Below are 13,988 nucleotides of genomic sequence, written 5' to 3' on the forward strand. Positions count from 1 at the left end.
TTTTTTTTTTTTTTTTTTTTTTCAGTTTGAATAATTTCAAATTCTCAATTTTGGCTCGGTTTACATGGATGAACTTGCTTAAATTCAATTATTGTAGCTGGTTCGGTCTGATACAAATCGAATCGGTTGGTTTTACTTTTGGTTATCTACTCAAGATTCATGAATCTTAATTATTCGAAGAATCTCTCATGACATAAGAAAAGGGATCTTCATTTGATGATCATTGTAATCAAAAGTCTCCTCTAGCAAGTCAGGCGATATTAGACCATATTATATATATATATATATACAAAAGGTTGCAACATGAAGTTGTTGAAATGTGTGACTGCATCAAACAAGAGTGTATTATGAGCACAAGACCATATTCCATGAGATTTACCCACTCACACACAGATCCGGCCCCCAAATAGCAGACACCATTACCCTTACGCTTACCAAAAATAAGTCATAAGCCCTTTGTAATTAACTGTTCAAAGAGATTGGCTTAAACAGAACATAGGAAAATTAACCTAAAACATCATAATAACATTCCAAAAGCAGAACTTGTTTCCCTTGTTGTTGTTGAGTTAAGCAGAAAAGCCAGCGTTAACAAGCTTTGCATAGAAACTTTGTTTCTTGATACCCAATTGCATGTCCTGAGCGAGCAATGCCTTCCACTCGTGGGTTAGCTCTTTCCTTTGTGTAGCTCCAAGGTTTTTCAAATTCCGAAGCAGCGATCTCTGTTGATGGTTACCTAAACTCCGAAACGATGCCGCCACCTCAAGTGCCTCTTGCAGAACATTCAAATCCTCAGACTTGTCTTTCTCACCATCATCAGTCGCGTTACTCACCCAAACCTGCTCCACACAAGGTAAACAAACACTCCTTCAAAACAAAACACGGTAAGATTGGTCCATATTTAGAAAGATGGTCGAACACACACACACACACACACACAAAAGACTCACCTTTCTTTGGTCCATATTAATGTTCTCGTTGGAAGCAGATTTGGTTTTGTTGTTTTCAATTTCACCCCATATGGCCATTGACAATCTAAAGACTTGTTTATCATGAGCATTAGTAAAAGAGAGTCTTTTTCCAGCACTAGATCTCGTCTGATAGTCTCTGAATCTCAACTTCATCTTTTCAATCTTATTTTGTAGCTGTCTCTTTGAGAAATCCGATTCCATGGAACCTCTGATACGATCGTATACCGCATTCCAGTCAGACATGTAGCTAGCCTTGGTTTCCTTTTCATAGTCCACAACAACAAAAAGGTAACAACTTTATTAAGAAAAAAAAACAGAGAAAATAAAAGCATAGGAAATTTTACAAAACCTTGAGGATGAGGAGCTCTTCGGTGATAGTCCAGTTCATCTTACAAGCACCAGAAGAAGAAGCTTCCAACAATGTCTTCCTCGTCTTCAGTTGCTTTCTCTTTCTCAGCATCGCCTCCGTACCGGAGATTTCTTCGTCATCTTCATGCTTCCTCTTCGTGAGAGGTTGAGGATTGTGTCGGATTACAAAGTAATCCGAGCTCGAGTCCTCGCTGGAATCACTTCCTCGCTTCATCGGTAAGTGATCAAAGATCAAAACTTTTCCAAAGGTTTTAGAAATTTGGGTGATTTTGGACAAACCCTAGTTCTAGTTCTTCCCAGACTCAGAGAGAGTAAAGAAAGAGAGCAGCAACTGTGCAACAAGCAAGCGTTGTGGGAGTGGAAGTTTCTAGAGTCCAAAAACCCGTAAATGACTAAAATACCCTTTTCTCATATTAAAATGCACCAAGGTAAAAAAAAAAAAGAAAGTCGGAAAGGTCTTCTTTATAAATAAAAATAAAGAACTCAGTCTATTTCTTGTTATTACAATATTTCATCCAATACACCCTAAAGTTGAACATCATCTACAAAATCATCCCAAAGTTTGTAACTCAAGTTCCAAAAATGATCCAAATGTCCAATCACAATGTAAACGTTAATAATAATGTGTTTTAAGAATCCAAAAACTTGCATGAGTGTCAATACAACACTTTGAACTGTTTTTGTAAGAGAGGTAATAACAGAGAACCCCTCGACAAAATTAGTGTTTTGTAGGGATCACAACATTCTTTTTTTATCTTCAAATAAGTCAAATATCTTTCGACCTCAGACTTGACCTCCAAGTACACTGCCGGCCCTGACCTAAAGCTCGTAAAGCAAGGGCTTTAGGCGTCAATATTTATTATCAATATACGGGGCATCATGTCATGGATGTTGCAGTGGTACAATGGTTTTATGTACACCGTTTCTACTTAAGTGATCCGAGTTCGAGCCATGATATGTTTGGTTTTGTTAATATTTTTTATTAAATGTTTGTTAATGGGCAAAAAAAAAAATTTAGCTTTAGGCATCAAATACAGTTGGACCGGCCCTGTCCAAGTAAACCTCATGAGCTGTGATCTCTTTAACAATGTAACTCTTTATTTTTGCCTTCAAAAGGGTCTTCATTTGATCTTTGAAACCAATACCATGTGAGAATCATTCCAATTGTAGAAAAGGAGTTATTCGAAATCCTATAGTAACAAAAAGAGTTTAATGAATATATGCAGGTACCACCGGAGAAGACATATCACATTATTAAACTAGTTTTGAGAATGCATTGATCATTGTATATTAGGAGTGACATGGGTTGAGCTGGTGTTAGAACAATAATAGAAAAGAGATTCTTCCTTGCTTCACAGAGATCATCTTCTCCAACAAGGCTAAACGGAATGATTTTTGCTCCAAATTTAGATGCAGTCCTTACAATGGAGTCTTTCATTGTCTTCCTTGTCCAGGAACCATTGATCACGTCCACTGCAATACCCATAGCTAAAACTAGGGATGTTAATGGTGGGTTTTAACCCACTGGGTATCCGAGACCTATGAAAAATTTAAAGCCCAAAGATCTGGTTTTAAGTAAAAAAAAATGCGGGTTTAAAACGGATCGGTTTCATATAATTAAAGTCCACACGGGTTTATCCTACTGGGTAATGGGTATCCGTTGGGTTTTTTTATCAGAAAAAATAAAAATAAAAAAATAGATGCAAATGACATGTGTAAACCTTTGAAAATGGATTTTTTTTTTTAGAATCCAACCATTATTTATTATTGTTGTTTTTATTTTTTAACTTCAGTTCAACAGTTATTTTGAAAGACATTTTCTACACAGATCTAATAACAAATATTTAGCTTTTGGTGTTTATATTATAGACTCATAATTAAGATAAATTAGATGAATTTAAAATTGTCATAAATATAATAAAATACACAAAATACATAATATATATCACATTTGGTACCAAAAAGCTAGGGACACAAAAATATATAATGTAAAATACAAAATACATCATATAACACAAAAGATTTGGGTATTCACGGGTTTACCCAGAAAACTAAAAACCCAATCGGGTTTACCCACCAGACTTAAAATCCTTTATAACACACAAATCACCCACACCATCTTATTCCTCACCATTTTTAACCTCAGTATTCGCATTTCTCACCACCCGTTGTTCGTGCTCAGCACAAGGCACATCCTCCTTCAGCACAATACACTAATTTACAATCACACTACATATAAGTAACTATAAACTTCACATAATGTTTATAGATGGAGACTGGTAGGGGGAAAAAAAAAAGACACTCACCTTGGTCTGGTTCTTGTTCTCCTCATAAACCCATTCAGTTTCTTTTTCAACCCATATGATCTTTGACAATCTAAACAATTCTTCATCATCGGTATTAGTAAAAGAGAGTCTTATTCCATCATTAGCTCTCGCCTGATTATCTCTAAACCTCTTCTTCAACTTTTTAACCTTACCCATTAGCTGTTGCTTAGAGAAATCTGATCTAATGGTCATGGACTCTCTCATATAACTGTAAAAATCATCCCAGTTTTTATTGTAGCTCGATTCGGTTTCTTTCTGAAACTCCAAAATCCCCCTTTTCCACACAACAACAGAAAAAGGTAAACACTTTATATAAATGTAAGAAAAAAAAGATAGTAAAACAGAGATGTTAGTTACGAACCGAGAGAGTAGAGATCTCAGCGTTTTTAGACCAGGCTATCTTCAAAGAAGAAGAAGAAGGTAGTACAAAAGTGGCCGTTGTGCTCGGTAGCTTTCTCCTCCTAAGCATGGCCTCCCTACCGGAGATGTCTTCATCATGTTCACGCTTCCTCGAGTAAGGAGACGGAAGCATTGGTCGACTGTTGTTGTTGTTGTTATTGTGTCGGATTCCAAAGCGAGGCCGAGAGTTTGAGTAGTCGTCGCTGGAAGCACTTCCCTGAAATAACCGCTTCATTGATAACTTTTAAATTAGGAAATTTGAAAAACCCTAGTTTTTTTCCCAAGTTGAGAGAAAGAGTCTTCTTCTTTGTTTCAAAAAACCCCAGAGAGAGTAATAAGAAGAGCAAGCGTCGCGTTGGACTCATACACTGGAGTATCAATGCATTCTCGTTGGAATTTCAAGAGTCCAATACAGAAATGACTAAAATACCCATTTATCACACTCAAGGTTTTAAAATGTACCGAGGAAAGAAATTGCACGTGTTGAATGGATCAGAGAAGGCATCATCTGGAAAGTTACCAAGAGTTTTTTTAGTTCCGGTCTTTGATTGGTTGATTGAGATGCGTTCAGTTTTTATAACATTTCTTACAACAACAGAAATTAAAAGGTGTTTTGTAATGCCCTCAAAAGATTACACAGTTTTCTTGTAATTGCAATATTCACCCAACCCTCCTAAAGTTGAGTTGAACAAATAGCTACGAAAACACCCAAAGTAATTAATTTCTACTCCCTCCGTTTGATAATATATAATGTTTTAGAGGTTTTTGTTTGTTTTATAATATAAGATGTTTTCAATTTTTGAGATAACTTTTAGACTACTTTTATATTTTCTTATTATTTATTTTATGTAGTCTTGTTTCTGATTAGTTAAACTTTTTAAAAGTAAATATTTCTTACTATGCGTACTTTGGCTAAAACATCTTATATTTTGAGAGGGAATATATTTTTTTAAAAAAAGACACAAGTCTTCAACGTAAAACGTTTTTAATGTGTTGTATGAATTTTTAACATACCACCCCGAACTTACTCAATTTCTACATTAGCAGCCATATGCTTTTTTGAAGTTACGGTATCCAAATTCCACAAAGTTACTTAAGTCACAAATCAAGTAACTAGATTTATTGATTTCAGAGATCAAAGGTTGGGATTTCGGAAGAGAAACCGTGTGCGAGGTGATAGAGTGACCTCGGCAAAATGTTTCTGTAAGGATCAGATTCTCTTTTGGTCTTCAAATAGGCCATACATCTTTCCACCTCAGACTTGACCTGCAAGTAAACCTCATGAGCTCTCTCTTTATCCTTTAGCTCTTTCTCTCTACCTTTTGTTTCTATTGGTTTCCCAAAGTGGACGTAAAACCGTCCCGGAATCTTGGGAATTATTCCAGGCATATGCAAATCTTGGTTTCCTACTTCTCCTTCTTCACCGGTCCTAACCATTTATTATCATCACACAAATGTCATATATAAACAGTTTCATGTGATGATTATCTCTAACAGAGAGTCGAAAACAAAACAAAATACCTCAAGTAAGTAGATTCTTCTGTTATCTCTTTTATAAGATTCTTCAGGAAAGGAATCTTCATTTGATCATTGTAATCGACGACCACCTGAGAGAGAATCATTCCATTTCACAAAAGAGTTTTAAGAAGTGCAGCTACTGAAAGCTATAACGAAGAATAAGAAGAGATTTTGCTTACTTCACAGAGATCATCTTCTCCAACAACTCCAAAAGGAATGATTTTAGCTCCAAAGGTAGATGCGGTCCTTACAAACTCTGAATGTTCTGGCCAAAACAACTTGTATACTTCACCCTGCAGAAATGAATCTTTGTTCAATGTAGTAAAGCCTCAAAAATTAAAAATGAAGGCCAAATATCATCAGATGTACAATCATTAACCTTTCTGTGCAAAGCTTCACGAACACCTCCAGGATACAAAACCACATGAGCCTTTGAACGTAGTAGTTTATAGAAATTTATATTTGAGACAGGAACTGCGCCTATCATCCTAACTGAGTCGAACATCTGCATATCCGGGAGTTTTGAGCCAATCTTTCTGGTAAACATCACTGGATGTGCCATTCCTCGCAACGAAATGTTCTTTTCTTTCAAGAAATGAATTGCTGCTGGACGCAACTCGGTACCAAGCAACATGTGATTGCCAACATACAGAACTGGTCCCTCTGAAGGTATTCCCGCAAGTGATCTTACTACTGTACCATTGTCTAGAGTTGACAGAAAAACTGGGGAGGTAATAGCAGTTAGCAATCTGGACCAGAGATATAAAAACAATACTTCAGTATTTGCTTACAGTAGCATAAACAAATAATATATTCTAGCTATATACAAACTATTTTTCAAGAAAGCGTCCAACACAGCAATCAGAGACGTATTCACATCTGTGACACAGCGGATATTCATTTACCTTTGTGATTCTTCATACTCTTTAAGCTCAAATGGGGTAGGCGGAATGTAATCAGAAACGTAATCAAGCGATTTTCCACGGCGATAATAATAACTACACTTGATGATAGTCACCAGATCTACCCCATCCTCCTGACATGACATAAAATTAATCAGTCTCCAAGTTTTCTACTGGTTATTAACTGACATAAGAAAAACTTTTTTCTTACATCAGGACAAAGAGCACCTTACCAAAAAGAGCAGCTGTCCGTTATTCTGAAACTTACGGACTTCACATTTCGGCAATGTACAACGGAGTCTTTCAATGTCTTCCTTGTTCAGTAACCATTGATCACGTCCACTGAAATAGTCATATTAAAGCTACAACTCAGCTGCCAGCTAAGACAACTTTTTATGAACAAATAACTGAACTTCTACTTATACTTAATAATGAAGCAGAGAGGGTTACTAGTGTATGAACCTCAGAAGTATCAGTGTTTGGGCTTTGACTGTGTACATGTGAGAATTAGCAGATGCTGAAGCAGACTTAAGCAGTTGAAGCTTCCATAGAAGTGTGTCCTTGGGAAAAATCCTAACCAGAGTCTGCAAATAATTTGTCTCCGTGAGTTTATCACATGACAACAAAATTAAACAACAAAACGAAGAACAAACAAGAGCATGTTACTAATCAAACACTACAATCTGTAAAGACGGAAAGAACATGCATCAATTAATTGTTTTACTGTTAGATTAACTGAAGTTGCAAAGTAGTCTCTTAATAGCCCTCCACCCATCTGCTTGGCATCAGTTTCATTCAGCATTGTCTCAAACATTGCCGCAAACGGATAACCTATAAAATCAAGCACAGTAAACCATAATTTTGAACCAAAACCTGATACTAAAACCCATCTTTGAGAAAATTTTGATCTATTCTCTGCATCTAATTTGTCTTCGATTGAAAGATATACAAGGAGTGGTAAATTTCACCTTGTTCAAACCTAAAATACTCTTCAAGCAAACTGGGAACTCTGTCAGGCAAAATTTCCAGTAGACTCGATAAAGGCTGCAACATGAGGTTACTGAAACGTGTGACTGCATCAAACAAAATATATTATGAGCATAAGACAAGATGCATACAGTTCATGAGATGTACAGAAGCCAACAAAAAGAAAAAAGCTCCTTTAATATGATGAGAGTTATGCATTACCGACATTGCTCAAATCATAAAGTACAAACTGCCTGGTCCATGACATATAGCTTGCAACATTGACCTAGAGAATCTAGAGTAAGACAATAAAAGAACTAATTTTACCTGGATTAGCGAGGATCAAGACAAGATCGATGTCAGGGTTACTGGCTGCAACATCAATGGCAAAAGAAGCTCCAATAGATTCTCCAACTATATAAATGGGTCTATTTGGTAAACGGAAGTACTCTGACCTAACTGCCCTCTCAATAAGCTTCACAATGTCTGAAGACGACAGAACACAACAGAAAAAGTTTCATCCACGCAAGACTTAATCCGTTTGGTTATAAAATCGTAATGAGACAACAAACATTGCTCAAAGAATAAGCACCTCGAGAAGGGGTACGATCGCTGACTGGAAAGTGAAGGCACCATATGTCAAATATCCTATGCATGATCAAAACAAAATGATGATGACATCAGAAACTAAGAGTAAACCTTGTAGATAAATATTGAAGTGTTCAAACATTCATATCTCAGGCTCTAAGGCAATAAAGAAGATTGGATCAAACAAGACTTACTCTCCAAGCTTCTTATGCTGGCGAATGAGCCCTAATCCAGTACCATCGATCCCTACAATTTAGACGACTTCTAGGTCTTGTTAACTTGAAAAGACTACATTTTCACAAATCTATAGAAATCGAAAACTGAAAGAACAGACCAGGTAAGTAGAGAAGGAGAGGAGAATCCGGAGCACGTGCGCCACATTCCAAAGGAGAGAACCACCGAGGCGGACCACCAGCTCCGCCGTCTGATCTGACGAAACCTCTAGCCTCCACCAAAAAATCGTTCAAACCCTTCCTCTCCTCGGGCCGTGCCGCCTCCGTGTACGAATAGGGATTCACCGTCGCCGCCACTCTCCCACCGTAACGAAAACGTCTATGGAATCCGAGTTTCGGGTTCGTAAACCGATCATAGGTAGGTCGTCGGGTTGAACTCGACCGGTGGAAAAAATCAATGGGAAAGGTTCCATCGGCGATACAGAGTGAGGGAACCGCCATCGATGGATAGAAGAACGATTTCGTAGCTCAAACATCCATCATCTTCAACTTCAAGAGAGGTGGAAGAACACAAGAAGCTCGTGCACACGAGAAAACAGCGATGAGTGCTCCGCCTTTTCTTTTATCGAGGTCCGCGTTTTCTGTTTGAATTTTTTTTTTTTTTGGTTCAGTTCAGACTCACATTTTGATTTTGCCAAATCCAATTTTTGGTTTTAAAAGAACCTTACCTAATTCAATTTTAGATGGTTCGGTTTGGTTCAAAGTTCAAACCATGTACAATACTATAATAGGTCTTACCTTTCTCGTCTCCTTAGAATCCGGTTAACATTGTAATTTATGAGATTAACAATTTTAAATTACATTAGAAAAGAATGAGTTGAATATATTTCAATTTTAATAGAAATAATAATTGTGGATGAATTGAATCATTTTTCTATTTTATTTCATTTCAAATACTGAAAAGTAGTTAAACCATTTTGTTTTTTTGTTTTTGTTTTTTTTGAAGTGTTCAACCATTTGCAAAAGGAACTCTTGATAAATTTCATACTGTACATATTGTAGTATACATTGTATATAATGAAATCGGGAGGGGTTCTCTTAATAAAATTTCATGTATGAAATTACATATATATTAATAGAGAAACATCATATGGACATAGTTGATGTGTCGTCGTCACTGAGCTCGAAATACTAACACTATCTTTTAGTTTACCTTAAATTTGTAATAATATTTCTTTTTTGCATACCATTTTATTTTTTCAGAAAGTCAATAACATCCAAAATTGAATTCTTATATTATAGTTCTAACTTTATTCAAATACATTTTCATAAAATCTTTAAAATAAATTTTAAGAACTCTTGGTTCATAGGAGATGATAATATAAAATTGATATTATAATAATTCATATGGGTTGTATCTTAATTATTATACAAAAATTTTACATATTTAAATAAAACTAAAAAAAAATATACTACATAAACCAAATTTAGATTCCAAATAATAATTTTATCAATAAGTATAATAAATTTTATATATAAAAATTACAGTAAAATTATTTGATAATTATTTTACTTCGCACGTAGTACATGTTGTTACCTAGTATGGTATTATACATTGTATACAATAAAATCAGCAGACTTAGAGAGGACAATTATAAATTTAGTGCATGTCGTTTACCTCTATTTTTAACACTACTATTTCTAATGTTGTCTCAGTTGCTTCAACTGTTTATAGATAGATACATATTGAATTATATATTCATACTACAACCTTATAAATTTCCACATATATATTGACTTAGGCCATGAATGGAAGATGGTTTTTAAATGGTTTTTAGATTATAGATTTTGGTTTTTAGTTTTTGGTTTTTGATTTTTGAGATTTTACTTTTTTGTAAGAAAGTTATTTTTAAAATAATTACATAAAGAAACATAAAAAAATAAAAAGAATCGTAAGTTTTCCCTAAAATCTGTAATTATGTGGATTCTAGTTTTTGTTAATATTTGTAAAGAAAAGCTAAAAACTAGTTTTCCTATTTTTTAGGAAATCTATTTAATGTAAAATCTTGAATGGAGAAAAAAATTGGTTTTTGAAAAACAAAATCCAAAAACTATAGTAGAATCTACTTGCCATTCAAGGCGTTAAGCTTAAGTTTCCACAGTGTATTACTCAATTAATTAACTTTCTTTAGAATTTTGAAACTGTATTAGTATGTGATCTTCATAAGTTTTGACAGGCATAATTAAGTAGATTTTGAATACTGAAATCGATTAGTCGGATGGTTGAATATATTTAATATTACTTTTTTTTTGTCTCTTGATACCAAGTAATTAAAAATAAAAAGATTTAATAATACTCAATTTCAGTAATAAATGGGTTTAATATTCGGCCATTTTATAGGCCCAGTAGTTGTAAGAGCCCGCTATGTCGTTTGTACTTCTGATGCTTTATTACTTTAAAGAAAAGCCACAGCTATTCGATTGAACCTTGTGTTTGAACCGAAAATAACCGTACCGATGAGTTGGCTCAGAAAATGGGGTAAAGGTGCTTCACGTGGGCACATCGGGTTGTCGCTCATGTGAGCACTACTTGAAATGCTCGTAATCATTACACATCCTTTTTCTAATAATTTCTTTACTCACTCCATCATTAGATTTCTTGGTAAAAAAACAATTGACAAAAAGTATATACACATTGAGATTCTTCATTTTAAGAACATATAGGAGTATATTTTTGCCAATATTGAAGATATTGATCAGTGACTTATTATATAAAACTGTGAAGTATTGTTTTAATAATCCATTTATTAATGAATACTTTATCTGTCTCATAAAAATTGATGTTTTAGGATATTTTTTTGTCTCATAAAAATTGATGTTTTGTAAACTTCAAGAAATAATCATTGAAAATATTTAAATTTTTTAAATTATTATTGGTTTATATTTTCTCTCTTTACCAAAAAATAATTATAAATTAATTTATAAATAAAAACTAAATTTTTTTTTAATACGTGTGAAAATGTCAAAATATCAAAATATTATTTATCAGCCATGCATGCCACGATATAAAATGTGCATCTCGGAGTGCGACTTCATGTTAATTACATTCAAAAGTTTAAACTAAAAATGGAGATTAAATCATAACTAGATAAGGAGTGATGACATCTATATGACGTAATAGTAGTAATACATTTTGTACGTGTTCGAAGTTCTCTATTAGTATATCTGTATATATATGATTATTTCATGTGTAAATCACAGGATTAAAGCTTTAGAGACAAAAGGAAAAATGTCACTTGTATTTTCACATTCCGAAAGAGTCAAACAGAGAGTTACTTGTTGAATTTATACTTGTCTTATTTCTCAAGCCATCAACCAATATAAGATTGTACGTTTTATCTATACTTTTCACTATATATAGTTCTTTATCAATTTATCAATTTGTGTATAGTATAGTATATAACTTGTGTGGAAAAAGCATATATATATATATATATATATATATATATATATTAAATGCATAATTAATATATAGAGAGTATGTCTATGGCTGAATGTAATCGTATTTGTAACAATTCATATGTTCGAATATAATACCAGTTGATCAAAAAAAAAAAAAAATTAAATGCATAATTTTTTATTTATTTATAACTTTATACATATGATAGTTTCCAAATTATCTGTTTGAAAGGCATATTTCAAATTCGATGCGGAATGGCGAATACAAACATATATATTATCATTTCCATATAATTTAAATCGTTTGATAATAAACCGAACAATAGACTCTATAATAATCAAATAATTAAAGACTTACCCACTCTATTGGCTTCTTGTGGAAGAGAGATTCGAAATCATCGTGTTATATGTATGTGGACTAATGTGTCCAAAGATTGATGGCACTATAATTTTTAGATTCAACCTAGCTATTTAGTGGATGAAGATATAGAATTATGGTTAGTGTGGTTGATGCATGCGTACTGAAATTTCAAAATGGCTCTAGTTGGTGTGATCGATGCAAATATGATTGATTCGATTATTAGGTTAGATAGTGCAATCAAGATGCTAAAATGATAGTATATACGTAAGTAATCTAATTTTTAGCTGCTAAAGACCAATCTTCGTTGTTCTTGTATTTTTACTAAGTACTATATACTCTGAAGTACTTGCATATCATAAAACATCAACTTACAATTTTTTTTTATACAAAATTGAACCCCCCCCCCCCCCCCCCCCCCCCACACACACACAAGTAAAGGTTACAAATCATGGTTTATTTGTCCACGTTTTTACACGCTTAACGTTAAACTGAAATTTATAGCATTTTTATTTTATAAAATTTAATACAATAATAATATATGCTTCAAATAAGAAAGTAAAATGAGTAATAAGTAAACTGAGGCGCATATGTTCTATTATTTTAAATATGTGTTATATTATACTTTCATCAGTTGTCTAAATAACTAAATTATGTTATTTGTTTCTTGCTTTGTCAAAAGGTTGTAGTTGGGTTTATAAAGCCGATAAGACAAATAACGAATACCAGATAAATAATACTACCTAACATTTATTTCAACCTTCCCCTAGTACAGTCTGTTATAGTTCTGAGATATGTTTCAAACCTAAATACCAAAACCCACTAAAAAATGTTAAGAGTGTATTGATAGATTGTGTGTATCACAAATTTGGTATACTGTGTTTGATTGCTTGGATTAATGTTCATAGAATCTTAACACAAAATTAACATTTATGGCAACAGTTGGTCTGTCTTGTCAATTAAAACTTATACATATAAGTTGGTAGCTGTCAGATTAAAGCATATATACATATGTATATGGGATAGAGATAAATCTTTAACGAAGCAGTTAGGTATCTGACGTCGGGGCAGCTTCCGTGACTTCATTTATGGGATCTCTTTGTTGAACTCTCTCATATGTGACATCGAATTATAGTACAAATGCTACTCTAATTAACCACTCAACTCAATGTCTACAGATAGGTGTATGTACACTCAAAACTATTTCTCTATTTTGTTTTCGTTTATTTATTTTTGTAAGTTCCAGATTATATATTTATGTATATACACTAAAAAAGAATAAGTACAAGAATTAACAAATGAAAAAGATAGCACAACAAAATCTATAGTTAATTTAGCTAACATTTAAAGCCTTCCCTCAACATACTGGAAAAAAAAAAATATAGTACGTACGAGAAATAGACTATAGTTTAAGAATGGGAAAAATGTCAATTAAATCATGAACTTACCAAAAACGCTAATTAAAACATGAACTTTTACTAAAGCCAATTAAATCATCTAATTTTGTTTTCCATTCTTATTAAACATTAAACTTATCTAAAAACTCTAAAAAACACATCGCGCAAAATTGGGTAACAGAGCAACTAAACTCCGTTTAACACCCATTGAACTCAAAATCCCCAAATTACTTCGATCTCTAATCCCTAATTTCACAAACCCAAAAAATTCTTCTCCTTCTCTTAACATTCTCTTCTTCACGATTTTGAGATATGAGTTGCAATTTTGGACAATCAAGTTGTGAGAACAGAGGTCGGGGTTGCCATGGTTTTCCGTCAAAGTGTCATTGCGGCTTAGATGTAGCCATCCACACATCGAGTATGAAGCAGAACCCAGGAAGACCCTACTTTCATTGTCCAACCAGAGGAGATGTAAGTAACTAATCTTGTTATGAATTTGTGTTTTGTAGATTTGTTGATAAAAGTTAATCAATTTACGATTTTAGAAGCATTTGTTTAAGTGGG

The 13,988-nt window shown here is 33.6% G+C and overlaps 2 protein-coding genes and 1 pseudogene across 4 annotated transcripts; all 3 read right to left on the reverse strand.

Moving 5' to 3' along the window:
- Positions 1-309: 309 nt before the first annotated feature.
- Positions 310-1,685, reverse strand: LOC104719784 (GLABROUS1 enhancer-binding protein-like 3). 2 transcript variants are annotated; one of them, XM_010437753.3, is made up of 3 exons: positions 1,318-1,685; positions 948-1,229; positions 310-836 (listed from the first exon to the last, which is right to left on the reverse strand). In XM_010437753.3, exons 1-3 carry the CDS (start codon positions 1,549-1,551, stop codon positions 567-569), a joined length of 786 nt encoding a protein of 261 aa, XP_010436055.1. In that variant the 5' UTR covers positions 1,552-1,685; the 3' UTR covers positions 310-566. The 2 variants fall into 2 exon arrangements, with proteins under 2 accessions (XP_010436055.1, XP_087326889.1); XM_087470763.1 differs by having other exon boundaries at positions 310-864.
- Positions 1,686-3,639: 1,954 nt separating this feature from the next.
- LOC147937394 (uncharacterized) lies at positions 3,640-5,114 on the reverse strand (annotated as a pseudogene).
- On the reverse strand, positions 4,991-8,912 carry LOC104719783 (phytyl ester synthase 2, chloroplastic-like). 2 transcript variants are annotated; one of them, XM_019231260.2, is made up of 13 exons: positions 8,372-8,912; positions 8,232-8,283; positions 8,042-8,097; positions 7,777-7,935; positions 7,452-7,556; positions 7,220-7,314; positions 6,946-7,067; positions 6,717-6,825; positions 6,487-6,617; positions 5,961-6,330; positions 5,761-5,874; positions 5,585-5,670; positions 4,991-5,492 (listed from the first exon to the last, which is right to left on the reverse strand). In XM_019231260.2, the coding sequence occupies exons 1-13, from the start codon at positions 8,709-8,711 to the stop codon at positions 5,192-5,194; spliced, it is 2,040 nt and encodes a 679-aa protein (XP_019086805.1). In that variant the 5' UTR covers positions 8,712-8,912; the 3' UTR covers positions 4,991-5,191. The 2 variants fall into 2 exon arrangements, with proteins under 2 accessions (XP_019086805.1, XP_010436054.1); XM_010437752.3 differs by having other exon boundaries at positions 7,208-7,314.
- Positions 8,913-13,988: the final 5,076 nt, after the last annotated feature.

This window comes from Camelina sativa, chromosome 10 (assembly GCF_030686135.1).
Source record: "Camelina sativa cultivar CO46 ecotype springtype chromosome 10, ASM3068613v1".
NCBI lineage: Eukaryota > Viridiplantae > Streptophyta > Magnoliopsida > Brassicales > Brassicaceae > Camelina > Camelina sativa.